Source organism: Vanessa cardui, chromosome 2 (genome assembly GCF_905220365.1).
Source record: "Vanessa cardui chromosome 2, ilVanCard2.1, whole genome shotgun sequence".
In the NCBI taxonomy this organism is placed as follows: Eukaryota; Metazoa; Arthropoda; class Insecta; order Lepidoptera; family Nymphalidae; genus Vanessa; species Vanessa cardui.
The window spans coordinates 12,952,851-12,980,028 of NC_061124.1; the positions used below are offsets into that span (position 1 = coordinate 12,952,851).

At 36.9% G+C, this 27,178-nt stretch overlaps 2 protein-coding genes across 2 annotated transcripts; one reads left to right on the forward strand and one right to left on the reverse strand.

The window, feature by feature from the left end:
• Window positions 1-229: 229 nt before the first annotated feature.
• On the forward strand, window positions 230-2,198 carry LOC124539947. The gene has a single exon (XM_047117312.1). The coding sequence runs from the start codon at window positions 342-344 to the stop codon at window positions 2,094-2,096; it is 1,755 nt and encodes a 584-aa protein (XP_046973268.1). The 5' UTR covers window positions 230-341; the 3' UTR covers window positions 2,097-2,198.
• A 3,327-nt stretch (window positions 2,199-5,525) lies between these two features.
• On the reverse strand, window positions 5,526-26,867 carry LOC124539514 (probable phospholipid-transporting ATPase IIB). Its single transcript, XM_047116878.1, has 19 exons — window positions 26,627-26,867; window positions 26,453-26,555; window positions 25,848-26,050; window positions 25,266-25,508; window positions 21,206-21,426; window positions 18,891-19,098; window positions 18,182-18,404; window positions 15,229-15,418; window positions 14,303-14,418; window positions 13,617-13,754; window positions 12,884-13,057; window positions 11,934-12,104; window positions 10,005-10,193; window positions 9,438-9,624; window positions 8,950-9,125; window positions 8,388-8,492; window positions 7,410-7,536; window positions 6,717-6,920; window positions 5,526-6,002 (listed from the first exon to the last, which is right to left on the reverse strand). The coding sequence occupies exons 1-19, from the start codon at window positions 26,677-26,679 to the stop codon at window positions 5,866-5,868; spliced, it is 3,168 nt and encodes a 1,055-aa protein (XP_046972834.1). The 5' UTR covers window positions 26,680-26,867; the 3' UTR covers window positions 5,526-5,865.
• Between the last annotated feature and the right edge of the window lie 311 nt (window positions 26,868-27,178).

Consider the following 27,178-nt stretch of genomic DNA (forward strand, 5'->3'; position numbering starts at 1 on the left):
GAAAAGATTAACAAATTAAAAGTTTAATTTAACCGAATCACTATAGTTTTCTACGGTACTTTGTGATTTTTTTAATTTAATATCCAAATAAATGTCGAAAACAAATGGATTTTATATGTTCACGGAAAACTTGCGATAATAATATAATATAAACACATAAAAAGTAGTTAGTATTTGTACTGAAAAAAATACAATATACAAAAGAGGTGTCATAACGATTATTCTTACATTTTCTTAGTTTATCTTTTCCAACTGATATTACTAAATGACGTTGATAATTTACATAATTCTAATGATACTTTTTTAAACAGTTAAAAAAACAACTAAAAATTTAAAATGCAATGTTATTTTTTATGTATGTTTTCCTAATTATACAAATAGCAAAATGTTCTCGAGTTGGTAGTACTTTGTTTTACAAACGACTTGCTCAAGCTAACTGTTGGAGCGAAGACGACTTAGCTAAATTACGTGTTAGAAAAATAATTGAAGAAGTTATGCCACCACCTGTTACACCAGATATTGTTAACGATAATTATATTACAGAATCTTTAAAGTATTTTCGAAATACCTTTAAAATAGTTGATAATAATTCAGATAAGGATACCGTCGACATTCTTAAAGAAGTTCTAGCGGACGCCATAGGAGCACATATGAGGAGTGAAATTCTCCCAACTGCTAGATTTGCTTACTATGCTGGGTATGCCTCATACAGAAATGTAAAAGAATTGCACGATTTCTTTGATGACATAAAAATATTGTTAAATACGCAAGGTATAGGTTGGAAAAAATCTGACAGTATTCCACCATGGACAAATTTTACAGTTGAGAAGGTTCGAATTGGTCCAACTTATTTATTTGATCCCTGTGCCCGGTTAGTGACAAAACGTGATTCAAACTCCTGTATTCATATACCAGCGCCCATGACGGACGATCATTTCAAACCATCTGCAATTGCTCTGCCATGGAAATCTAATGGCTTGTTTAGTTTAGTATCACCACTCTCAGAGAATGTACTACTAAAATATTACACAGCCGTCTCAAAGTGCATATTACATAATTCTCCAGATTCGTGCCGTCATTCCGATTTCGTTAGTTTTAACAATGACCTTTGGCATTGGATGAAAAGAGATGTTGCGCCTCGGCTTACCGATGAAAAACTGTACGCTGCTTACGGGGGAATTTTACGAATAGCAGCAGCAGTTCAAAATTATGGAAAAGGATTACATCGACGAAACCTTTTCGATATCCAAGATCCTGGGACAATAAAATGGCATCCCTGGAAAACGCTTAAGGAATCGTATGTATATATTAACACCGATTGGACACCACATATGTACATTGCGGTTATAGTGATGATAGGATTAGCTATTTGTATTCTACAGGTATGTTACAGTTATATAACAGGTAACAATGATGGTTGTCCCTGTAGAGGTGTACATCCTCCTTCGACGAGTAAGGACGTAGCCTATGCAAAGGTAGAGTCTAATATACCAGCCATGTTGCCTTCTCACCAAAGCGCAGTTTATTTTACTGAAAAAAGACGGCCAAAAGTGACGTCATCTAAAACAAAGTCTTCATCTCTAGGATCTTTAAAGAAACAAAAAGTATATGATATGCATGAAAACACCGAAAAGCTTATGGCGGTAATAATGAGTGATAATGAAGGTACGAGTGAAGATTCAGCTATAGTTGGTAGTGTTGGCGGTAGAATCATTGACAACGCAACAGATAAAGAACATTTGGAGAGACCAAAGAGTCCACCAAAGATTGAAACGCCGATTACTCAAATGAAAATCGAAAAGACACTTACCAAGATAAGAACTCGTGTACCGATGTATTCAACTAGTACGGTAACAAATTCAGAACAAACATGCCTAGGTGTACACGCGACGGATTCTTGGACTGGTTCGTGTAGCTCCACTTCAACACAATCTGTTACTTCGGCCAGTACGAAGTCCAGATTTCGTAAATCCAAAAGCTCTCGTGACTTGGCGTGGGCGCGACGCGTGGTCTCAAAACATTCTCTACGCGCGAAGTCTACCTCTGGTACAGAACTTGATATAAATTCTTACACGACGCCACCATCACAACGGTAAAATATAGATCCATTTCAATTCTTCGTAAAAGCTATACATGATTTTTAGGGAATTTAATTTTATAGAATTACTATGTATTGTCTAAGGTATATTCTTTTTATGTAAGGCTTATTTGAAATTGTTAAGGTAATTATTATTCGTTAGTTGTACTTATATTTATAGATAAATAAATAATAAATAAAAGTATATCGTATTGTGTTTTGTTACCGATACAAAATTAAGTGTAATTTAAGGAACCTTAACAAAACAATAGAAAAATAAGTTTATTTTTTAAAAAGACACTTGGAAATTGATGATATGCATGAGCGTGTGAGTTTATCCTGGAGTTTTATAGAATCAAAGTATATAATAGCCTCGTCTGCCACCCGAACACTATTTCGTTTGAACTTTCAGAAATATTTGATATGTTATTTCAGTGTATGGAGACATACTCGTGCTGTAATTTGTTTGTGCATGTGTTTATAGCGATACATCTGTACTTTGTATACTATTATTATAAATGCGGAATTAACTCTGTGTAACCTCTCTGCGTTAAAATCGCTAAATCGATATCGATGAAATTTGGTCTGGAGATAGTTTCAGCCAGGGGAGGACTTAGACTTCTTTTCTAAAATCTAAAATGATATACAAGTTGGCTTTATAAGCACTTTGAATCGTCATTTTACAGAATTGAGTAAAGCTACCACCGGTTCGGAATGTAGCCGGTTCTGTTACATGTTTTGATTTTTAGCATTTCAAATTTTTCTTATATACAACCCGACCATTGACATACACAATACATATCTACATATCTGGTCTTAACATAGATTTAAGGTACCATCAATTGGTAAAAAAAGTTGAATGAAACCAATATTTTAATCTATAAATATGAATCAGATTTGCTTATCATTTAGAATTATATCGACGACCTCCGTGGTCGAGTGAATACACCGGTATTCATGGGTTGCCACTCCGAGGTCCCGGGTTCGATTTACGACCGAGTCGATGTAGATTATCATTAGTTCCCTATATTGTTTTGGGTTTGGGTGTTTGTGGTGCAGTCGTTACTTCTGATTTTCCATAACACAAATGCTTTTGCTACTTATATTGGGATCAGAGTAATTATGTGATGTCTCATATTTATTATTATTATTATATTTGCTGGTTTTATTTCATTACGAAATATTTTAAAACATAATTTACCAAAGATCACATTCGTTACAACATATTCTGATGAGTGTGGTACCGTCTTTATGACAAACGCAGGATTAAAAAAACGAATACGTTATTATTAATATTTTATTAGGTACTGTGTCATACACAATCGTCACGAGAGTAACGTAAAATAAAAACGTCGATAAATTGACAATGAATAAATACTTTAAACAAAAAAAAAATCTCCAACGCATTTATAAACTATCAAATAAATATACATATCACAAATAACACACTTTGTACCTTGATAACTGTCATTAATTACTTATATTTATATGCTATGGAATAAATTGTCCTTAAAACTATATATCGAATATTGCAATCACAGTAATATTTCATTTAATATCTAAATTTATAACAAAAATAAATTTAAATTTACGTTATAAGATCAAACGATATCGCAAAACTGACACATAAGTAAAACATATTTGATACAAAACTAAAAGATTCCTGATGAACAGATAATTTATACTAAAGAAGATTGAACTATTTATTGTCAATAAAATTTTAACACAAGACATCTGAACGCTGCCTTAACTACCCTTTTCATAGAATGTATATTCCGATTTAAACATTCAGAATGCCGAATATAGTAGATTCTTATCCCAACAATTATAATCATTTCAATTTTATTATAAAGTAAAAATGATACATTAAATATGTTTCATCGTTTGGTCATTTGATTAGTTGTTTATGCACAGAAAAGTTCACATAATATTATGTAAACTTTCCTGAAAAAGAATTAATGACTGCTGGCCCACAGTTTAAATAACTGCTTCTTTGTTTAACGCTCAATGCGTGTGTAGCTATTAATTGCATTACACCTCAGATCAATTACTTATTATGTATATTGGTATGTATGAAGTATAATTAAGAAGAGATTATTTTTAATTTCAGAATAATTATAAAACAGTTACAAGAACTAATTTGAACCATTTTTAATATATTTTTTAATTTATTTGAACGATAGCAAATTTAATTTTAATGATGTATTCATTCCTTAACGCTGTCTCTTTCTTTGTCGTTACATAAGGCATTAGTGTGACGGGGAGCGCCATATGACCCGCTGCTTACTCCGCTTGGGTACCCAGTCATTAGTACTAATAAGAATTATAAAAGCATATAAAATATATTTTTGCTGTCCAGCTATTGACTTGTATTTACATTAAAAATATAAAAGAGCAAATAACCGTTCGTGAAACACCATGGAGTGCAAAGAAACCTAGAAAAACAACGACAAAAGAAAATACATTCTGACAAAAAAACTGTCTGCCTGACTTTCATGTGTTTTGAAATCGGGCAGTCGATTTATTTAAAAGATGTTATTTTATCAATATATAACTTTAAAATACTGACAATAAAAGGCACTGAATATTTTAACATTTGTCGCTTATAATTTGTGAATATAATTTTGAACACATTAAATAATTTTCCTATATCACAAATGGGTAGTAATATTAATAATCAGAATTATATTTCCTCGTTACATTTTGAACATAATACTTACAGAGAATACGGTGGAAATTAAATTAGAAAATTAAACGAAATCTACACCCAATACTATTTGATTAATACTAAAGAATAAGAAAGGGGATATATATTAAAACTATTAGGGTGCTATCACACTGATTGCTATACTTATCTATACTCTATTCCAACCATAACAGGAGAAAATCCAAATAAACAACATTTGACAGCAAATTGAAGCGATTTCATTGGTTAAGAGCTTGACTAATTAATGATATTCACTATGGAAGTAATGGCGTTATGAACTTCGACGAAACTGTTATCGGAATTTTGGAAGTAAAATTAATGTGATATAAGTAGATAAGTACATATTAATGATAGGCTATTTGACTGGTTTTTAAAATCCATTTTATATTATTTAGTAGAAGTTAAGGAACCCAGTAAAAGTTGTGTGTTTTATTTGTAGTACATATTTTCCGAAAAATATCATATTAAAAATTCCATATTTAAAATCGCCCGCAAACGCTACTTGGACAATATGGCGCGGCAATGGAGTCGGTGACGTCACTTTCTTGTATTTTAATCTGTGGTACATATGGTAGTAAAGCAAAGTTTACAAGAAAGTGACTACATCATAAGCCCGGCCAATTATACTTAATAAATTAATATATTATATTTACTTAATTAATTAATATATTTATACTTAATAAATTAAGTATTATTTTTCAGCTTTCTTTAGTAGATAACCATTTTTAAACTCGTAATATACACTGATTACAATAATTCACAATGTATTTTTCGCATTGTCAAATAGCCTATTACTTCTTAGTAGTGCACAATATAGCTGGCGCTATTAGCTAATCGCATGAAATACGTACATCTAAGGATTGTTTATCTTTATTCCTACTTTGATTGGAATTAGTTATAGTAAGTTTAGCTAATCAACAGATACCTCGATCGGATCAATGTGGTTTGTTTCAACAATTATCAATAGTCGATCATCCAGTGTAGTACCACCCTACATACATACAATACAAAGGACAGAAATGTAAGACTAATTTGTTCAAAATGTTACCTGTAAATGACTAATATAATAATAGTAGTTACGTTATTTCTGTATGTCTTTGTACTGGCGGTTGCTCCACTTGCGGTGCATGTGCTTCACGATGTAGAGCGGCAAGCAAGACACGAGTGTGATCGTTGTCACCTTCCACCAAAAGTCCCAGTGCCTTATGAAGTCTGCGTCTGTTTAACGGGACAGCACGATTAAAAACTAGATTTAACTAGATTTTGGTCATCAATAAGAGTCGAGATGGCCCAGTGGTTAGAACGCGCGCATCTTAACCGATGATTGCGGGTCAAACCCAGGCAAGCACCGCTGATTCATGTGCTTAATTTGTCTTTATAATTCATCTCGTGCTCAGCGGTGAAGGAAAACATCGTGAGGAAACCTGCATGTGACAAATTTCTTAGAAATTCTGCCACATGTGTATTCCACCAACCCGCATTGGAACAGCGTGGTCGAATATGTTCCAAACCTTCTCCTCAAAGGGAGAGGAGGCCTTTAGACCAGCAGTAGGAATTTACAGGCTGTTGTTGTTGTTGTTGATCATCAAAAAAGTGGTTACAATGTTGTTAATAAAGGCGACGAAAGACGTAAGGACACACCATAGGGTCAATTAAAGTCGGACCCATTGGGCCAAAATTCAATGACGCGGTTAGCTATTGGATAAACCCGGGCAAGGAGGTACATCTCAAAGCCCGTACCCGACCCAAAGTCCAAAAGGGAGGCACTAACTCTCAAAGTCGACGAATAACACGGTGAACACTTTTTGGAAAGCTTTTTATTTATAAATTGTGTTATTATTTAATTTGATTCTCTAGTCTAGAATAGTCTCTTGATTACTTAAGAGTATATATACAACTATACTTTCACTAATTTATGAACACTATACATACCAAAGTAGGTGGTAAAGATGAGTAACGTGGCGGTGTACATGAGCAGACTGATGAGTTCCGCGAGGATCATGAGCCGGTGCCAGGTGTCCACGGTGAGCGCCACCATTATCAGCTCCGTCAGGATCAGCGCCGTGTAGCTGATCTCTACGATGTGGATCAGCTGCTCTTCAAATAGGACCAGCGCTCCGTACATTATGACACCACCTACGGATGTTATTTAATGAGAAATGCTGACTGAGCCTAGATGACCCAGTGGTTAGAAGCCGTTACATCATAAATCATGATTACGGGTTCAAACCCAAGTAAACAACATGGAATATTCATGTGCTTAATTTGCGTTTATAATTCATCTCGTGCTCATTGGTGAAGAAAAACATTGCGAGTAAACCAGCATGTGTCTAATTTCATCGAAATTCTGCCACATGTGCATTCCACCAACCCGCATTGGAACAGCGTGGTGGAATATGTTCTAAACCCTCTCCTTTTTACACAAATTAAGCACATATATATATAGTGGTGCTTGCCTGGGTTTGAACTCGCAATCATCGGATAAGATGCACGTGTTCTAACCACTGGGCCATCTCACCTCTCGTAAGTAAGTTGGGTATTCCATGGATGAATTTTATCCATCAGGCATGTTTTGTGTCAATCGTAAGGGGTTAAGAAAATAAGTATAATTATTCAAATGTTTACCTTGATAAATAGATATTCCGATCCATATGTAAAACGTTTTGTACGACAGTTGTCGCCCTTTCGTCAACTGTTTGTATAGTTGTGGGTACCTCAGTGCTGTTGTACTTGATATATCCTTATCCAACACCTTTGAAAACATATTAATGTATTATTTAAATGTATTAAAGAGAGAATACTATTACTATTGATATAGAACCTCAATGGTGCAATTTATCAGACATTGCACCATTGAGGTTTTATATGAAGTCAATTTAAAACTAGTCGTAAGTGCTTTCATGTGCAAATATTGCCTTCATAAAAGGATAACTTTCTTCCACGATTATGCCCATTACATGTAGTCTATTCCAACAACAAGAAATGTAAAGGCCAATAAACATTTTTGATAATTAATTGAAGCGATATCATTGGTCGAATTCCCGAATTTGTCTATGTATAATAGATTCGCAAAAATTAGCGTTTTGTATACCGGCAATATTAACAGAACTTTGGAGATATAAATTATAATCAAGATCTGTACGTAGAACAAAATATAATACAGCTAACTTATTTAAGTTTTGTTTATATTTACGCCTTCTTTGATTGGAATAGGCTTTGCAAATACTTCTCTAAAAAACTAACAGTACAGGCTGTAGTTTAACTAATTTAAGGTACGAAACTTTATCAAACGGTCAAAATAAAAAGTATTAAATTCATAGAAAGTGACTGTGAACGTCAATGACAAAACTATGAAGATGTTTTTTTATCTTTTCTTTTCTTTTTATCGTTTACTAGAAAGTTTGCATATATAATATGTTTTAATTGTATGACCTTACAGGCGCTTATATGTTTAAAATCGCATTTTATCATTGAAATATTCGATCTCGCTCAATACGTTGTCGATCTATTATATTGAGTCGATAAGCTGTCAAAAGTTCATAGTCTATGGTTAAAGTACCAAGTACGGTCAGTATAACAAATTATAATGTGATGGTGACTTACTAATGAAAACACTGGCAGCATAGTGAAAAGAGTTCCATAACCGACCATAAGGAATCCAGGGTAGAGTGATACTGACGAAAAGTAAAATACTACGGAGAACACAGCCTAGAAAAAGAAAAAAAGATATACAACAATTTCAACTTACTACTACGTGGGTATATCTTGACTAAACAGTGGATTTTTATTAACAAGTTATAATTTATTTACATAAAATATCTCTTAAAAAATCATTCATTCATCATTCATCATTAATCTTCTTGACTAGTAAAGAACTTAGGGATTGAGAGTATGTATCGAAATTACAAGAATACTAAGATAATTCAAAATATACTACTACAAATACGGTATCTATTTCTAGTTTCTAATATGTGAAATAGAAAAAATATGGTGTCGGAGTTTGAGAATTAATAAGAAATAGGGATATTAATAATGATAAATAAACAACTAGATAGTTTCAAAGGGATTAATCAACTACAGTATTGATAAGAGTTCAATATTCCTCCAGATTCGATATTGAGGGCAGTATTATCGATTTCAAACAGTAATAACTTTTTTCTCCGACCTGCATGGTGGAGACGATGAGGCCGCGGTGCACGATGAAGAGGCAGAGCGCGGCGGAGCGCATGAGCGAGCGGCGCCCGTGCAGCAGCAGCAGGCGCGCCAGGCTCGCGAACGCGCGCACGCTCACGTCGCCCGCCAGCGACGCCGCGCGCCCCTCCGCGCCCGCGATGCCCACGCCTGCGCACGCGCACCCGTCACACCAGTATTGACGAACACCTACTTACTTACTGCACGCGTGCACGATCACTTCCGAGTTGTGATGGTGCGAATGACAGTCATTCGGTAACGATCTCTTTCAAATTTTTAGAGAAAATTATATTATGCACGAATCGACTGCCATGCAATTCCATTAATTTTAATTCTTGACAAGTTTGGATAAAAACTCTGCTACGAAGTTTTGCACATTTAAAGGACTTAAAGCTCGAGAAGACGCTAACAATTTTTTAACCGATGCCCGTCCTGTGCTCCGTACATCCTTCACCCACTCACCCATATCCGCTTCCTGTATCATGGCGACGTCGTTCCCACCGTCCCCCACGGCGGCGACGACGAGCCCTCTGGCGCGCAACAGCCGCGCCACGCGAGCCTTCTGCGTGGGCGAGCAGCGCGCCACCACCACCCCCGAGCACTTGCACAGCAGCTCCACGAATTCCTCCTCGTACGACCGCAGACACACCTATGTGATAAATATGCCATGTAGGTGTGCCTCCAAATTGAAAATCGTCAGTATATAGTTAAAGATGATAAATTATATTCTTAATTTTTTTATGGTATAGGTTGGCAGATGAAGAAATAAACCAGATTGATTATGGTACTGTTGAGTAACATTAACCATTCCTTAAAACACTGATGTGCCAAAAATCTTTGGGTTTAATATGGTATGTCTCTGGCTGTAGTTACACTGGCTCATTGATTCAGTTCATGGGGCCTCTCCTTAAAACAACAATGTGCCAAAGACCTTTGGGTTTAATATGGTATGTCTCCGGCTGTAGTTACACTGGCTCGTTCATTCTGTTCATAAGGTCTTTATCGGGCTCCCCTGGCTTAGAGTATCACCTCGAGCGTCTCGCCCTCGAGGATGAGGTCGGTGCAGTCGGCGTCGGCGGCCAGCGAGTTGAGCAGCGCGTGGGCGGCGCGGCGCGACGCGCACTCGGGCGCCGCCAGCCAGCGCGCGCCGCCGCCCAGCTGCAGCGAGCGCGCGATGCACAGCGCCGTCTCCAGCTTGTCGCCCGTCAGCATCCAGATCTGCGCCCCGGGGGACACGCGCGACATTATCGATATACATATATAGGTGTAGTCAAATTAGTATAATAGTATTGCTAATAGGCTATTTGACAAGGCGAAAAATAAATTGGCAATTATTGTAATCAGTGTAGATTATGAAACTTGCAAATAATACTTAATTTATTCAATAAAAAATTAAATTAAAAATTTCAGAAACCCCCGCCACAAAAAACGTAAGCTACCTTTAAAAAGTAAAAAATAATAAAAGAAAATTAATCCTAAAGTACCTATATGTATAAATATTTATTAATATTTTAAAAAAAAACTTCGCGTTGGGGAACCGCTCCTAATTAATTAGTGTGTTTACCTATATCATCTTTTATCTAACACTCATTATTATTTTGTACAATAGCGCTCGGTCCCCCAACGCGAAGTTTTTTTTTAAAATATTAATACATACTTATACAATAAGTATATATACTTATAAATAAACCTATAGGTACTTTAGGATTAATTTTCTTTTATTATTTTTTACTTTTTAAAGGTAGCTTATGTTTTTCGTGGCGGAGGTTTCTGAAATTTTTAATTTAATTTTTTATTTTATACTTTTTAAAGGTAAACAGCCTTATAATATCTCTGGTTAAGTTGTAAATACGTAGGTTCTTGTCTATTTAAAACATATAAGTTAAGATTACATTTTAAGGTCAATCTTGTTCTTTTTTATTTTACTTACTAATTAATATTTTTGTTTCATAATTATTATTTTTTTTCTAATAATTTTATTTAATTACTAATGTTTTTGTTATGTACAAGTCATAACCTTTCATTTGATACCCCACTTGAGCATATTTGCGGACATTCGGTTTTTCTTCCCCAATTTAAACCCCCATAACTTTTAAACGGCTAAACCGATTTTCATCAAACATGTCTAAAAACACACGCCCGTAAAACACCTATAATACAAAAAAAAACGAAATTGAAATCGGTTCATTCGTTGGGGAGCTATGATGCCACAGACAGACAGACAGACACGTCAAACTTATAACACCCCTCTTTTTGCGTCGGGGGTTAAAAATCATTAAATAAAAATGCATTTTTTCAAACGTTTGTCACGTGACACAAAATGCTCCAGATGATCCTCCTGATCCTCCTTGCTTTTCTACTATATGTACAACAGATTAAAATACAGCAAAGTGACGTCACCGACCCCATCGCAGCGCCATATTGTCCAAGTAGCGTTTTCGCGCGTTATTTAAATATGGAATTTTTAATACGATATTTTTCGGCAAATATGTACTAGAAGTCGAGTCAGAGAGAGAGTCGAGATGGCCTAGTGGTTAGAACGCGTGCATCTTATCCGATGATTGCGGGTTCAAACCCAGTCAAGCACCGCTGATTCATGTGCTTAATTTGTCTTTATAATTCATCTCGTGCTCGGCGGTGAAGGAAAACATCGTGAGGAAACCTGCATGTGACAAATTTCATAGAAATTCTGTCACATGTGTATTCCACCAACCCGCATTGGAACAGCGTGGTGGAATATGTTCCAAACCTTCTCCTCAAAGGGAGAGGAGGCCTTTAGCCCAGCAGTGGGAATTTACAGGCTGTAGTTGTTGTATGTATTAGAATTAAAAAAAAAACAACTTTTACTGGGTTCCTTAAACTCTATTAAATAATATAAAATGGATTTTAAAAACCAGTCAAATAGCCCATTACAGTTTCAAAGTCACCGCTACGAGTATACTATGTGGCAGTAGTGACCTTGATGCCGGCGGCGCGCAGCTGCGCCAGCGTGTGCGGCACGCGCTCGGCCAGGCGGTCCTCGACGCCCGTGAGCGCCAGCAGCGCCAGGCCGCGCTGCAGCCGCGCCACGCACGCCGCCGTGCGCTCGCCGCGCGCCGCCACGCTCAGCCGCGCCTCCTTGTACTCGCTCTGCGCACCGCACGACGACGCACATTTTATAATCGGTCAAAAGTTTTTTTTTTTATGTTATAGGTTGGTAAGTGGTCACCATCACCCATAGACAATGACGCTGTAAGAAATATTAACTATTCCTTACATCGTCAATGTGCCACCAACATTGGGAACTAAGATGTTATGTCCCTTGTGCCTGTAGTTACACTGGCTCACTCACCCTTCAGACCGGAACACAACAATACTGAGTACTGCTATTTGGCGGTAGAATAACTGATGAGTGGGTGGTACCTACCCAGACGGGCTTGCACAAAGCCCTACCACCAAGTGAAGTTTTTTGTTGACGACCTCCATAGTCGAGTGGTGTGTACACCGGTTTTCATGGGTACGCCACTCTGAGGTCTCGGGTTCGATTCCCGGCCAAGTCGATGTAGATTATCATTAGTTTTCTATGTTGTCTTGGGTTTGGGTGTTTGTGGTACCGTTGTTACTTCTGATTTCCATAACACAAGTGCTTTAGCTACTTACATTGGGATCAGAGTAATGTATGTGATGTTGTCTCATATTTATTTATTATTTTTGTGATCAAGTACAACTTAACTTTTAAAGGGTATAAAAATCCTAGGTTGAAATACCAGAAAATGGAAGTTGTTGATTTGTTTATGTGAGATTTCTATCTAGTTATTATACATGTATTCAAAAATAGGTATGACGAATGGAAAATCCGACTCTTAAATGTAATAATAATAAGTAGTAACGATAGTCGCATAGTTTCTGTGTTAAATATAATAATTTACCTCGAACTCCAAGTACTCGTTCTTGGTGAGAGTCTTTTTGGCGACGACCAGCGTGCGAAGACCTTCGGCCGCCAGCTTCGTACACTCCGCCGACAGCCAGGACGAGTTCAGGAGCTTGGACAGTGCCACGTCAGCGCCTTTCACGTAATAGGTTATTTCTTGAGAGTTTTCTTCCTGTAATAAATAAAACAAGCGATAGCGTACTAAGTACTGAACTAAACTAAAGTATTTTTAACGTATTTACCTTAGTAGCTAAATCTGCAGCTTTGTCCCGCGCATAAGCCGTGAGCCCCCCACAATCTCATTTAATCACGTAACACACAGTTACTTTCGCATTTATAATATTAGTTTAGGTATAGATTCCTTTAAATTTAATTTATGATATATGTATATAGGAGGAGTAGGAATCCACACTACTTAATATTTGCTCTATAATGCTTATTGCTTAAAATAAAATGTATCTTCAATTCAATTGGCTACTATACTACTATATTTTCTGCCTCGCACAACCACTTTGTGGAACCAGCTTTCGCCGGTTTTTCCGAACCGATACGACATGGGAACCTTCAAGAAAAGAGCTTACTCCTTTCTTAAAGGCAACGCACCTGCAAGCCCCCTGGTGTTGCAGATGTCTATGGGCGGTGGTAGTCACTTTCCATCAGGTGAGCATCCTGCTCGTTTGCCACCTATCTCATAAAAAAATGTATTGGTATTTAATTAAAATTTAAAGTACCTGAACGATGATGCCCATCATCTTGCTCTCGCTGGTGAAGGGGAAAAGCTGCAGAATGTTGTAGGAGACGATCTCGTTGGCGGCGCGGAGCTTCAGCGATATGTTGTGCAAGTCGCGGCGGTACAGCGACACGCCCATCTTTTAAGAAAGAGAAAACGACTAATGTGACATTGATTCTATTACTATACTAGTAGTCGCCCGCAGCATCACGCGCGTTTTAGGGTGTTGGTTGTTATATTTAAGACAAAAATTTGCTTCGTCTATTGTCAACAACAGCAGCCTGTAAATTCTGACAGCTGGACTAAAGGCCTCCTCTCCCTTTGAGGAGAAGGTTTGGAACATATTCCACCACGCTGCTCCAATGCGGGTTGGTGGAATACACATGTGGCAGAATTTCTATGAAATTCGTCACATACAGGTTTCCCCACGATGTTTTCCTTCACCGCTGAGCACGAGATGAATTATAAAGACAAAGTAAGCACATGAAACAGCGGTGCTTGCCTGTTTCAAAAAAAGAAAAATTCAAATTACGTAAATATTTATCTTTATGAATATTTAACTAATTTAATGCACACATCAGCCATTTAATTATTTAATCATAGAAGATAACACAACAATCCTGACAACAAAACCTATAGTCTAATCCATCACAATGGATGTGTAACAAACTTGAATATGCCAAATACCATATCAGTCCACTTGACAAGCGCCACTTCGTCCGGACTGGCCGCCTGGTAGTCGCACAGCTGTTGCTGCGGAACTGCCCCACCGCAACTCTCCGACATCACGGAACTGCCCATATCTAGAAATAAATAATAAATATAAATATTGGACAACATCTTTACTTGGTGGTAGGGCTTTGTGCAAGCCCGTCTGGGTAACTACAGGCATACAAGGGACATAACATCTTAGTTCCCAAGGTTGGTGGCGCATTGACGATGTAAGGAATAGTTAATATTTTTTACAGCGTCATTGTCTATGGGTGATGGTGACCACTTACCATCAGGTGGCCCATAGGCTCGTCCGCCAACCTATACCATAACAAAAAACCACACACATTACTCTGAACCCAATTCAAGTCGCTGAAGCGGAGAAGTAACGACGGCACCACAAAAACTCAGATCTAAGACAACATAGAAAACTAATGAAATTTGTCCGAGTCGATTCGGCCGGGAGTCGAACCTGGGACCTCGGAGTGGCATACCCATGAAAACCAGTGTACACACTACTCGACAACGAAGGTCGTCTACGTCTATAAATAAATCAACCGATTAAAAAAAAAAGTATAAATAAAGACTAGTTCGAGCTTGCGAACCAGTTTTAAGAGTCCTGTTCCTTTGACGACCTCCATGGTCAAGTGGTGTGTACACGGGTTTTCATGGGTACGCCACTCTGAGGTCCCGGGCTCGATTCCTACCGAGTCGACGTAGATTACCATTAATTTTCTATGTTGTCTTGGGTCTGGGTGTTTGTGGTACCGTCGTTACTTCTGATTTCCAACACAAGTGCTTCAGCTACTTACATTGAGATCAGAGTAATGTATGTGATGCTGTCTCATATTTATTTATTACGAATAAACTACAACAGGTGAATAGGTTGACAGTGAAGTTACCGGACTGCGCCTCGTCAGCGCGCTGGTCGTCCGCGTCGTACACGGGCGTGACGTTGTGGCACAGCGCCAGCGCCAGCACCGCCTGCCACACCTGGCGCGGCGACGGCGCCAGCGGCTGCCCGCTGCCCAGCGGCGACGTGGGCAGCGAGGGGGCGTCGTTGGTTATGTGTTGCGTGAGGAACGCCTCCACCTGTATTAGCATTTAACACTTTCAATATTTTTTTTATGTTATAGAGGGCAAACGAGCAGGAGATTCACCTGATGGAAAGTGATCACCACCGCCCATGGATATCTGCAACACCGGGGGGCTTACAGGTGCGTTGCCGACCTTTAAGGAAGGAGCACGCCCTTTTTTTAAGGTTCCCAAATTGTATTGGTTCGGAATAACCGCCGGTGAAAGTTGGTTCCACAGAGTAGTTGTGCGAGGTAGAAAATGTGTTAAAAATCGCGCTGTTGTGGATTTTCGGACATAAAGGTGGTAAGGGTGGAATTTAGAATTTTGACGAGATGTCCGAAGGTTCAGCAGATCAAGCTGATCGGAAAGGGCTTGATCGTCGATAACTCGAACCGCTCTGCGTTGGATACGGTCAAATGGAAGGAGCTGGTACTGGGAAGCACCCGCCCACAGGTGAGAGCAGTATCCCATGTGGGGTCGAATTTGTGCCTTGTATAGTTTTAACTTTTTTGATGCCAATTTGGCTTTGCCTTCCAATTGATTGCGGAACTGAACGAGGTTCGAAACATCGACGCCAAGTACTCCGATGATCAAATAGAGGAGATACGATAAATGGTGATTTTTTAGTTAGCGGTTAACGCGCAAACTTGTGTCTTATTGGGGTTGAAGTGGACTAGGTTTCGTTGGCCCCATTCCGAGACTTTGTTTAATGTAGTCTCGATATCAGACACAAGTTTGTTCCGGTTCTCTTCGACTTTTTCCCGAGAAATATTAGCCCGGCCGGTGTATGAGGTGTCTACGTTACTGTCGTCTGCACAACAATGAATGTTACTGATTTGCAACAAATCATTGATATGAAGAAGAAACAGAGTGGGTGATAGAACGCAGCCTTGTGGAGCACCAGCAATGACGAATTTTAAGTCAGAGCAAGCATCGTCGACAACGACCTTGATGCTCCAATCTGCCAAAAAGCTGGTTATCCAATTGCATTATTCCCAGGGAATCCCATAGGTAGGGTATCTTTGAAAGAAGCGCTTTGTACCACACGTGATCAAAAGCCTTCGCTATGTCCAAACTGGCTGCTAATGCCTCCCCCTTGCTCTCAACTGATTCCGCCTTGGTTGTCCAGAGTCGAATTCGACGCGAAGAGAGAGCCTAAAAGATCAGCTTTATCTTTCGCGGTATGGGCCAATGACTCACCGTCCCTGTGCAGAGATGAGGAAAGGAAGGCTGACAGAAATTCCCTAAGACAGCCTAAGCGAGAAACCAGTACGCACGTGTTCCTGAAGTGAGGCGCACCAGTCTCTCGCCAATTCTGCCAATGTACTCCGTCTTCGTCACGTTTTGAGGGACCTACAGGTAGAATTGTATTACTTTTTGAATGCGCTGGTATTTACATCACAAGAAGCAGATACCAGCCCAGGTTTGATAGCGTTTCCACTTTCGGTGTGATGCCGTGTTGCACAAGCGACCGAACCAAGGCTGGGACTTTACACCGATGGGTATTGCAGAGTAAGAAATAAATAGTTCCATACCCTGCACCACATCCGGCGAGAAACAAATCTGCCCCCATGGGTAAGATGCAAAAAAAAGACCGCATCCCATCTCAGTCTGCTGACTTGTAGTGCCACACTCGGCGGCACCTAACAAAGCGAGGCCGTGAGTACCGCACAACCGGCACTGTACTCCGGACGAGACAGTTGTCCGACGAGCCCAGAGGGGGATGCGAAGTCAGCAGAAGAACGGGGAAGGTGTATGATTCTCCACATCCGGTATTCGCGTTGGCGAGTTGACCAGTTGTGTCAGATCATATACGAGAGCGAAGTCCAGAACAGATCTGCCGGCATGATCGATGCTACATGAGCCGAGCCATTCAGCGTGGTGGGCATTAAAGTCACCCAGAATAATGATATCTGCGGATGGAATCTGCTGCAGCACGGAATCTGTAGCCATTTTGACGTGCTCAATCAGTCGGTCGGTTTCGGCATTACCGCTATGGGACCCAGAAAGGTACGTATAGATTCGAGGATGGTCATCGCAATCTACACGCAACCAGATAATCGATAGGTCCTGCCCTTCAAGACTGAAGGGCAGGACGAGGCGTCGAGAACAGATGTCATCTCTGACGTAAACGCATACCCTAGCTCGTGGTACAAGTGTTCCAATTTGGCGGACGAGCATATGGGCCACCTGATGGTAAGTGGTCACCATCGCCCATAGACAATGACGCTGTTAGAAATATAACTATTCTTTACATCGTCAATGTGCCACCAACCTTGGGAACTAAGATGTTATGTCCCTTGTACCCGCGGTTACACTGGCTCACTCACCCAGGAACTCAGACAGGAACACAAGAATACTGAGTACTGTTATTTAGCGGTAGAATAGTTGATGAGTGGGTGGTACCTACCCAGACGGGGTTGCACATAGCCCTACCACCAAGAAAAACGGTACGAAAGAAAAGTAGTATCGGTAGAAGACATCTGGGTATCGGTTAGAAAGAGCAAGGTAGAGGTTGCCTTATGATGCCTGCTCCGCTTACCCCGAATAGTGGCGAGCGCAAAATTGCCCCCACCAGAATTCGCAGGGTAGCCTGGGCATTCCTGCTCAGTTGGTGCTCGTCCTGAGCATGGATGCTCATGTACACTTACTCATTAATTATCAAAAATCATTAATAGATAGATATGTGAGATAGTCAAAAATTTTATTTCATGAAATATCTACAAAAGATTCTTCCATTTTCAAAAATCTATCTTCTTAAAAAATCAAACAATTTACCTCATAAAAATTATTCTTATCGAAAAGGGCGTTTCCGAGGTGAAGTTTCTGGAAGACCATTTCGTTCTTAGTCAGTGTTCCTGTTTTATCCGCCAGCAGATACTGTATCCGGCCGAGCTCCTCGGGTATGGTGGTGGAACGCATGACAGTGCCTTCGATATTCTTATCACGTTGGATGGTCCAGGAATAGAACGCCTTGCCCATGTCTAAATTCACTCTCAGGCTGTAGACAATACGATTATATGAAATGTTATACCTACAGCTACTTATTTTCAAATTAAAAGTCCGAAGTACGTTTTTAGTAATATTGAAATATTATATTATGATTTTAATGGTAGTTGAATGAAAGTAAAGTTGTTCTTTTTTTAATGTAGCAATGTTAAATTATTATAATGACTTACTATTTACCCTAATTATGCTAAAAGTTGGGAGGACAATTATAGACAATCCGTTATTATTAGAATCGAACCTGCAACTTTTTTTTAGAATTAAACCTGTGCGCTATGGTTACGAGCTTTTGGAACAATTTCTTGCATATCTTATAATCCGTATATAATAAATCAACATGCATCGATATTTCAAAAATTAAAACAGTATAAGACGACTAATTGAAGTTGAATATGTTGTCATACATAGTAACAAAAAATCGTTTACATAAAAAAAAAAAAACATTGCAATACGATAAAATGTATCAATAACTAGAACTCACCTTATAGGTATGATATACGAGAAGAGTAGTACGAATCTAAACATGAACCAGTACCACGGGCCGTCGAATCCCTTCAGCACGATCAGTAGCAGGGATATGAACATCGTCGCCACGAACAACACCTTCGTGAAGTCGTTGATTTGAAGATCCAACCGGCCGACCTTTGAACGAGGCGTCGCGTTGTTCATAACGCTACGAGTTTCGCTACCTGCAAAGTGTAACTACGATTACAATATACTCTTACAAGAACTACCCTCTTCTCAAACAGGACCGAGCGGAATCACATAAATACGGCAAAACGCTTAGTAACGGGTTTATTGTTCGGTTGACTGTCGGTCGATTAGGGTCGTGTCTGTTTGCATCGGTCGTGGTATTTACTGTTCTTACATACGTACACACTAATTAACCCTCTATGTATTGAAATATTCTTGAAACTGATTAAAGTTATGTCGTGATGGTAATTGTGTTCAATTATAAATAAAGATCTGTGAAGTATAGGTTAGTCATTCGTGTTATTTTTTTTTATTTAATTCATCATAGGGTTTGTTAGAATACATTATAAAGTAACAGCCTGTAAATTTCCGACGGCTGGGCTAAGGCCTCCTCTCCCATTAAGGAGAGGGTTTGAGACATATTCCAAACTGCTGTTCAAATGCACATGTGGCTGAATTTCGATGAAATTAGACACACGCAGGTTTCCTCGCGATGTTTTCCTTCACCGCCGAGCACGAGATGAATTATAAACACGCATTGAGCACATATATATAGTGGTGCTTGCCTGGAATGGACGATCTCCGATTTTTGTGACTTCAGTTGTGTTACGGATATTTGGATTAAATATCGGTCTTTGTTTAATTTAACGTTGCACGATATATGAGACAGAGATGAAACGAATGTGATATCGAAATCGGTTTAATCTCTTCGTCTCTTTCTCACAAATGGGTTACTGTTAAATTAAAGTGAGATATGGAGAATGTTTAATGAGTTTCATGTAATCGTACTTTGGATGCTTTGTCATACCAAAACGATATTCATAGTTTTTTATATTCGGTAAAAAGCGATTTCCCGTCATCATCAAATCGATGACATCTGATGTTTCGACGATATCCCATTTTAGATTAGTTTCGATATATCGGACGCATACCTAATACGTAATCTATCGTTTAAAAACGAAAGCAATGAAGCTGTTTTATAGGGTTTTCTATTATGTTTGAAAAAATACTTCAAAATGTTGATTTCCTAATAAAAGCCACAAAAAATATATTTCGGCTAAACTAACACGTTATCTTGTTCACATTTTATTTTTTATTCTAGAAAAAGCGTGTCGTCATTTTCGTAACATCACATCGATAAAAACAACAGTTTGTCTCGATATAAATAAAAGATCAAATCATCATCAAATTTTTTCGCAATCGCAACTCTGAACGATTTTAATAAAATAATCCGCTTAATCGAATAGTGTCGGATTAAATTGGTAGTAGTCGATATCACTCTTTGTCCGCGAGTAATGCGAAGTATTTACAAACAATCAATACATAATATACATTATACGGAATTTTTCTACAAAAGACTAAGTATGTGTAATTTTTAAAATGAAACAATGATGTATGTATCCGTGTTTGACACGCATAGTACGACACGACTTAGAGGTAACATCGGCAAAATTCGTAAAACAGATCACATCGAATTAAGTACGCTATCCCAAATTATCAATATTTATTTGTTATGTGAATATGATTTTTACACAAACGTAATTACTTGTAATATATATTCATATTAACTGTGCCCGCGATCTTGTACGCCTTTGAATATAACAAAAAAAAAAAAAAAATTATAGTAGCCTAATTTATTCCCTATTAAGTATATCAGTTACTGTCAGTGATATTCCCGTCAAAATCAGTCCAGCCGTTCCAGAGATTAGCCGGAACAAACAAACAGACAGACAGACCGACAAAAATTATTAATAATGTTATATTTGCTATATGTATCGTGTATAAATACATATGCATTGAATAAAAAAGGGCTATTTTAATATTACAAAAAGACACTCCAATTTTATTTTATGTATAGATGACCTAATATTCGTCATTTCGATACATCAATATACATGCAGTTGTTTTCTCGGATTGAACTGAAGCGAGAATCTACAGCGACGAATAGCGTCGAATGGCTCGATAGGGGGCTATTTCTATTGCTTGAGTGAATCCGCAGTAATCGGTTATTGAATTTGCCGATGCTACATCTAAGTTGTGTCTTAATATTTATAGTTACAAGTCCAATTTTAGGGAGAAAGTATTAAGCTGGCTACACATTACCTGTGTAAATAACAAGTCCGGTAGCTTGTCCCGAGGCCACGACGCAGCCGCTCCACAGCGTGTTCTCTATGTCCAAGGAGTCGCTCTCCTCTTCGTCCAGACGTGTGCACGTGCCGATAAACGAATGTATATCTTTCTCTGGCTTCTCGACGAATAGTTGGGCATTTATGTCGAGTAAATGAGCGTCAGTCGGAAGTTTTTGTGTCGACGGCAGTGGTATCCTTGAAAATAGAAGGAATTTTTTTTAAATTTCCGTTTTACTTCAGGTCTCTGTGATAAATGTCAGTTTATCGTATGGCTCATAGTTATTTCTAATAATTATATAAACAAAATACATTAATTTCCAAAGGATAGATACCACCGTTAGCAATAGAAAACATACCTATTTATATTTACTCTTAATCAGCTGTTATTTAGCAAGCATTGATTACAGTACATATGTATATCGCGATATGTCTTCTGACACTTGGATAGAAAGCAGTTGCTTCAACCAAATATATTAAATAACATACATTTTTTTTGGTATAAGTTGGCGGACGAGCATATGTGCCACCTGATGGTAAGGGGTCACCATCACCCATAGACAATGACGCTGTAAGCAATATTAACTACTCCTTACATCGTCAATGTGCCAGCAACACCAACCTTGGGAACTAAGATGTTATGTCCTTTGTGCCTGTATTTGGTGGTAGGGCTTTGTGCAAGCCCGTATGGGTAGGTACCACCCATTTATCAGTTATTCTACCGCCAAATAACAGTACTCAGTATTGTTGTGTTCCGGTTTGAAGGGTGAGTGAGCCAGTGTAACTACAGGCACAAAGGACATACATTAAAATAAATACATTTGATATTCATTAAATGTCAATGAAAACATTTTTAAATATAATATTTCCTTTGTTCTTCAAATAGACAAATGTCATCTTAGTCTACCCGTGACCACGAACACTGCAAAGTGCTCGAAACGTCGGGATGTTTAAAAATAATTAATATACGCGATTCATCCGTTATAATTAGTTTTATTTTAAATGTGCAATGATAATTTTATCATCATCAAGTACACTTACTCATTAATTATCAAAAATCATTAATAGATAGATATGTGAGATAATTAAAACGGAATTAAAAAAAAGACAATATTAAATAAAAACAATTAAAACCGTACACAATAGAAAGAGACAGGGAGAAAGGTGGCCTTGAGTGGGCACGACGCACTTTTTCATACGTGATTATTTCAGCCAGTTCTCACTAATGTAAGTGGATAAAAGAATTTCGTTCCAAAAATGCAATGTAAGGCATGTATTCATTATTTGAAGTGAACTAACTTCGCTTTTATTCACATTACTTCGTATTTATGGATATATAAATACTTTTATATTATATACTGTGATCATATTTACAAGACTATGACTATGTGTGTACAAATAGATTTGTTTCATTCAGATAAAACGAATGGAAGTACACATTGTTTAACCTGAAAAGTGGGAAATCCATCGATAAGATTTAATATTGCAATGAACAAATATCAACTTTATTGATTTTTACTTGCTTTTCTGTCTCATTCTCATTAGTAAGGCTATCTAAAGCAAAAAATATTTGATGTGTGACCTCATTCCATTAGCAATCTCAGGTGGGGTATATCAGATGTTGTACATCATTTGACGCGACTGTAAGACAAGCTTTTTTAACTCATCCTCGTGGATATTAAGAATAAGCTGAAGACTTTGTTGAACAATACGTGAAGCATGTAAATTATCCACTAGGGGCCAAGAACTTTTCCTTTTAGGAGAAAGTTAGGAGAATATTCCACCACGCCTCATCATTGCGGGTTGGCGGTGAATCCTCCATATGTCACAATTTCGTTGACATTAGATACATGCAGATTACCTCACGCTGTGTTCATTCGCTACCGAGCACGAGATGAATTATAAAAAATTTAAGCCTTTGAAATTGAGCTCGAACCAGCAATCATCGGTTTAGTTGTACGTGTTCTAACCACTGCATCATATCGGCTTTGTTGAACGTATTATTCAAACAAACAATATTATCAACATTATATAATAGCAAAGTGCATATAGAGTAAAGATACATACAGAATATATTTAAATATTTAAGAATTAGCATTACGTTTCAAATGATGCGATTTAAATAGCAAGCAATGTTACATGCATATTATTCCGGAATATTGAATTTCTAAGAGATAAGGTTTCCGTTGGAATGGCGGTGTCAACGATTAGGAGAACGCGAAAAAAGTAAAAAGAAATGTAAAGGCTTTTTGCAAGTGAAAGCTTAGAATATAAAATTATAGATTAACAATTTTGCAATATGCCCTAATATTTGACTAAAATTTTTTTTTATTAGCGTTTAGCATCATAGTCTGATTCGCAACTGTATAGTAATTACAGAACGTTCTGTACGATACTTTTTGTACACAAAAACAGTTTCAGACCGCTTCACCGAAATAACTTTCACAGCGGAGATTTCCGTTAATTATAAGATTCTCGGTCAAAGGTTTGACCGGAACATGTTTACGAATTATTTTTCAATATACTGTAATCTCGAAATGTTTGATGGCGAATTATTTGATTGTAATAACATTTCGAGAGCTCGGTTGAGATTTGTCTTTATCACTAAAATATATCGAGTAATATTATAATAATTACGATTAATTATGCAATTTAGTTTATTATTACACATAGGTACATATAAATATCATTAATCTGAAGAGTTTGTTTGAACCCGCTAATCGAAACATCTACTATCTATATTATTCTTAGACAATTAATATTTCTAGATAGAGTATTGCACTACAAAAGAACTATAACAAACAAGCGGATCAACATTGTTATCTTAGTGTGCATGGCGCTTGACATTCGCGAACTTCATTCTAATTTATTAGTGTGCGTATTTTTTCTTCAAAGCGTTTCAAGCTTTGACTGTCTTTATCTATACTATACTAATATTATAAATGTGAAACTAACTCTGTCCGTCGCTCTTTCACTATCAAACCAATAAACCGAATTTAAAGCAAACTTGAACTCCCAGGAAGCATATAAACTACTTTATTTCCTAATACGTGACAACCAACACCCGAAAACGCTAGTGAAGCCGCGGGCGACTAATTCAATATATTTTTTTAAATTTCACCTTAATTTGTGGCAAAGGAGACGTAAGCACTTGCATGAAAAAAAATGTCAATGCGATCGTTATAATGTTATCGTAATGTTAGAGTAGAGAGCGAAATTGGCAATTTTCTCAAAATCATATCTCAAGACGTATTCTTCGTATTGGAGTATTGAAATTGTGTTACGTAAGAGAAATGACAACAACCCCCTAAAACGCAAGCGAAGCCGCGGTCGACAGTTAGTAGACATATAAATACTTAAAGATTTTAATTTATTGAGAAAGATTTAAGCCACTCTACATACAAAAGGGATGTTTAACGTAAGAGAAACCGCGCGAAGCAGTTGGTACACTTTAAAATTTCAATATACGGAAATATATGATAAAAGCTATAATGAATAAATTAGCGTTGATTAGAAATAAACTCAACTGAACTCTCGTTAGTCTGATAACAATCTGGTTTTAAACAAAACCTGTTTAGTCATATCTGTGACGCGTAACATCGAAAGATGTATGCTCTGCTCGATAAAATCATTGCTATTTGGACTCAATTAAGTTTAAAATCTATTTACATTTCAATGCAATTTGCGTCATAGATTTAAAGTTAAAACTACATAGAACATTCACAAACTGAGTAATTACTATGAATTTAACATTTAATAATTAAATCCATTGAGTACTTTCGCTAATTACAAAAAAAAAGACAAAAATCTCTGCTACAACTACATATAATAAAAACATTTTCTCATGTTTGTTTTTTCAATAAATAGATAGAATTTAAACTTTTTTTATGTAGAAACATTTAAAATCATGACTACCTTTATTGTTGTTAAATGTTACAAATGTTTCATACGTATATGTAACATAATGTATGTAATGTTACATACAGAGTTGCTTATTAAAAATAAACAAATTCTAATACTATCACTAAATACTTTACCTCAATTTCCAATCTATTTCACCGTCAAGCTGATCAGTTCTTATAAAAACTGTTCCCATAGTCTCATTTGTTCTAAGTAAAATCATGTCAGCGGGTACTCTTTGCCCTTTATGGAGCATTACAATGTCACCCACACGCAGTGTCGATGCAGGAACATGTTCTGTTATGAATGGACGGTATCCGTTTATATCGGAGTCTAATACTATTCGTTCATATCGCTGCCTGTTTACTTCCTTATCTCGTCTGTAATTATTTCAAAACTGATTGGTGCAGTATTCATAGTGACTGATTTTTATTCTTCAGTAGATCTTATTTATGTTAATATATGTGACAGTTGTTTATAGCAACTAGAACACTCACATATACATGTTCTTATTATGCTCAGTATGTCAAATGTTTTAAAATTATTAAGTGATATTATAATACTCAATTTTATAGTTCAAAATTGTATACGAAAGTTAGTTTTTACATTACATAGCTCTTTTGTTATTTTTATAAGGTAAAAAAGAACAAAATAATGAATGATGTTTTAACACTAATTGTTACGGGCAAACAATCTACATTAGCAAAATTGAAACTAACCTGTATCTTCTAAAGTCATCAATAGCTTCTCTGAAGAGTGTGACAGCGAGGACAAAACATAGAGGTCCCCAATAAGTATACAAGTATCCAATTCTAATACTGGGAATGAACTGGCTAAGGGCCATCACCAAGAAATATAGGTTCAAGAAAAACCTGAACTGTTCAAACAGAACAATTGGAAGGAATGTGATGATGTTGTATTTCTAAAATAAAAGACACAACATTTATATGACACACACAACTCTCTTAATACTTATGCAATAACTTTTTAAATAATTCAGATAAAAAGAAACATATTTAGATGAGAGTCATGTTTAATCAAATAACTAAAAGATTATTTCAATTACTCTTTGAATAATTAAAGAATATTATTTTGAAATAGAATAAAATAATTCAAATATGTATACAAAAAGTGTGGAGAAGTTCTTATATGATTTATTATAGTTTCAAATTGTAGTAAAAAATGTTCAAACAAAAGGTTAATACAGACAACTCAATAAATTTAATTTATGCATACAATATTCATAATAACATAATATGGATCTCTCGATATCTCTATGAATTCTTTATTCTCTAAGCACGCGACCGAACGAGGTCAATCTCACCTGATTACAAACATAGTTGGTAGGATATTCTTCATCAGGCAATTGTCCTAAGTATATTACTCTCGAACATAATTCACGTTTACGAAACCTCGAGAAGTTGAATCTATAAAATTAAAATGTTTTGATAAACAAAGATGTGTTATTGGAAAAAAAAATCAAAACAACCATTCTTACCTAGACCATATTGATTTCTTTTTAGGCCTTGGCAAAAGCGGAGTAGTCTCCATAATTCATATGATATTTAACTTTTTATTTTATATCAATATACATTATATTAATTGATTTTAAAACATTTATTATTTGCTTTGTATAAAAACACCACCGTATCAACTACTCTTTTGACAACATATTAACTGTCAAACGAACTACAAAACAATCTGAAGATGCTACAATACAATAAATTTCACAATGAAACCACCTAAGGCACCTAAAAATGTTGTTGCTTAAAAAATAAAAATTGCTTAGATAGGGTTCCAAGTGTTGTATATTTATAGAATCTGACTTTCTTGGTTCATATATAAAATGTGGTACGTGAAAATAATGACAAATTAATTTAATGTCATAATTATAAAATTACTGATGAATTATTAACACTAGCCTTAACTATAAACAAACATAAATTAAATAAAAGTTACTGTATTATAGCAATAAGAACACGAAGGTCATAAAAAATATGAATGTCAACAGGGCCGAGGGCCCTTTTTATTGTATCACCTTATGAAAACG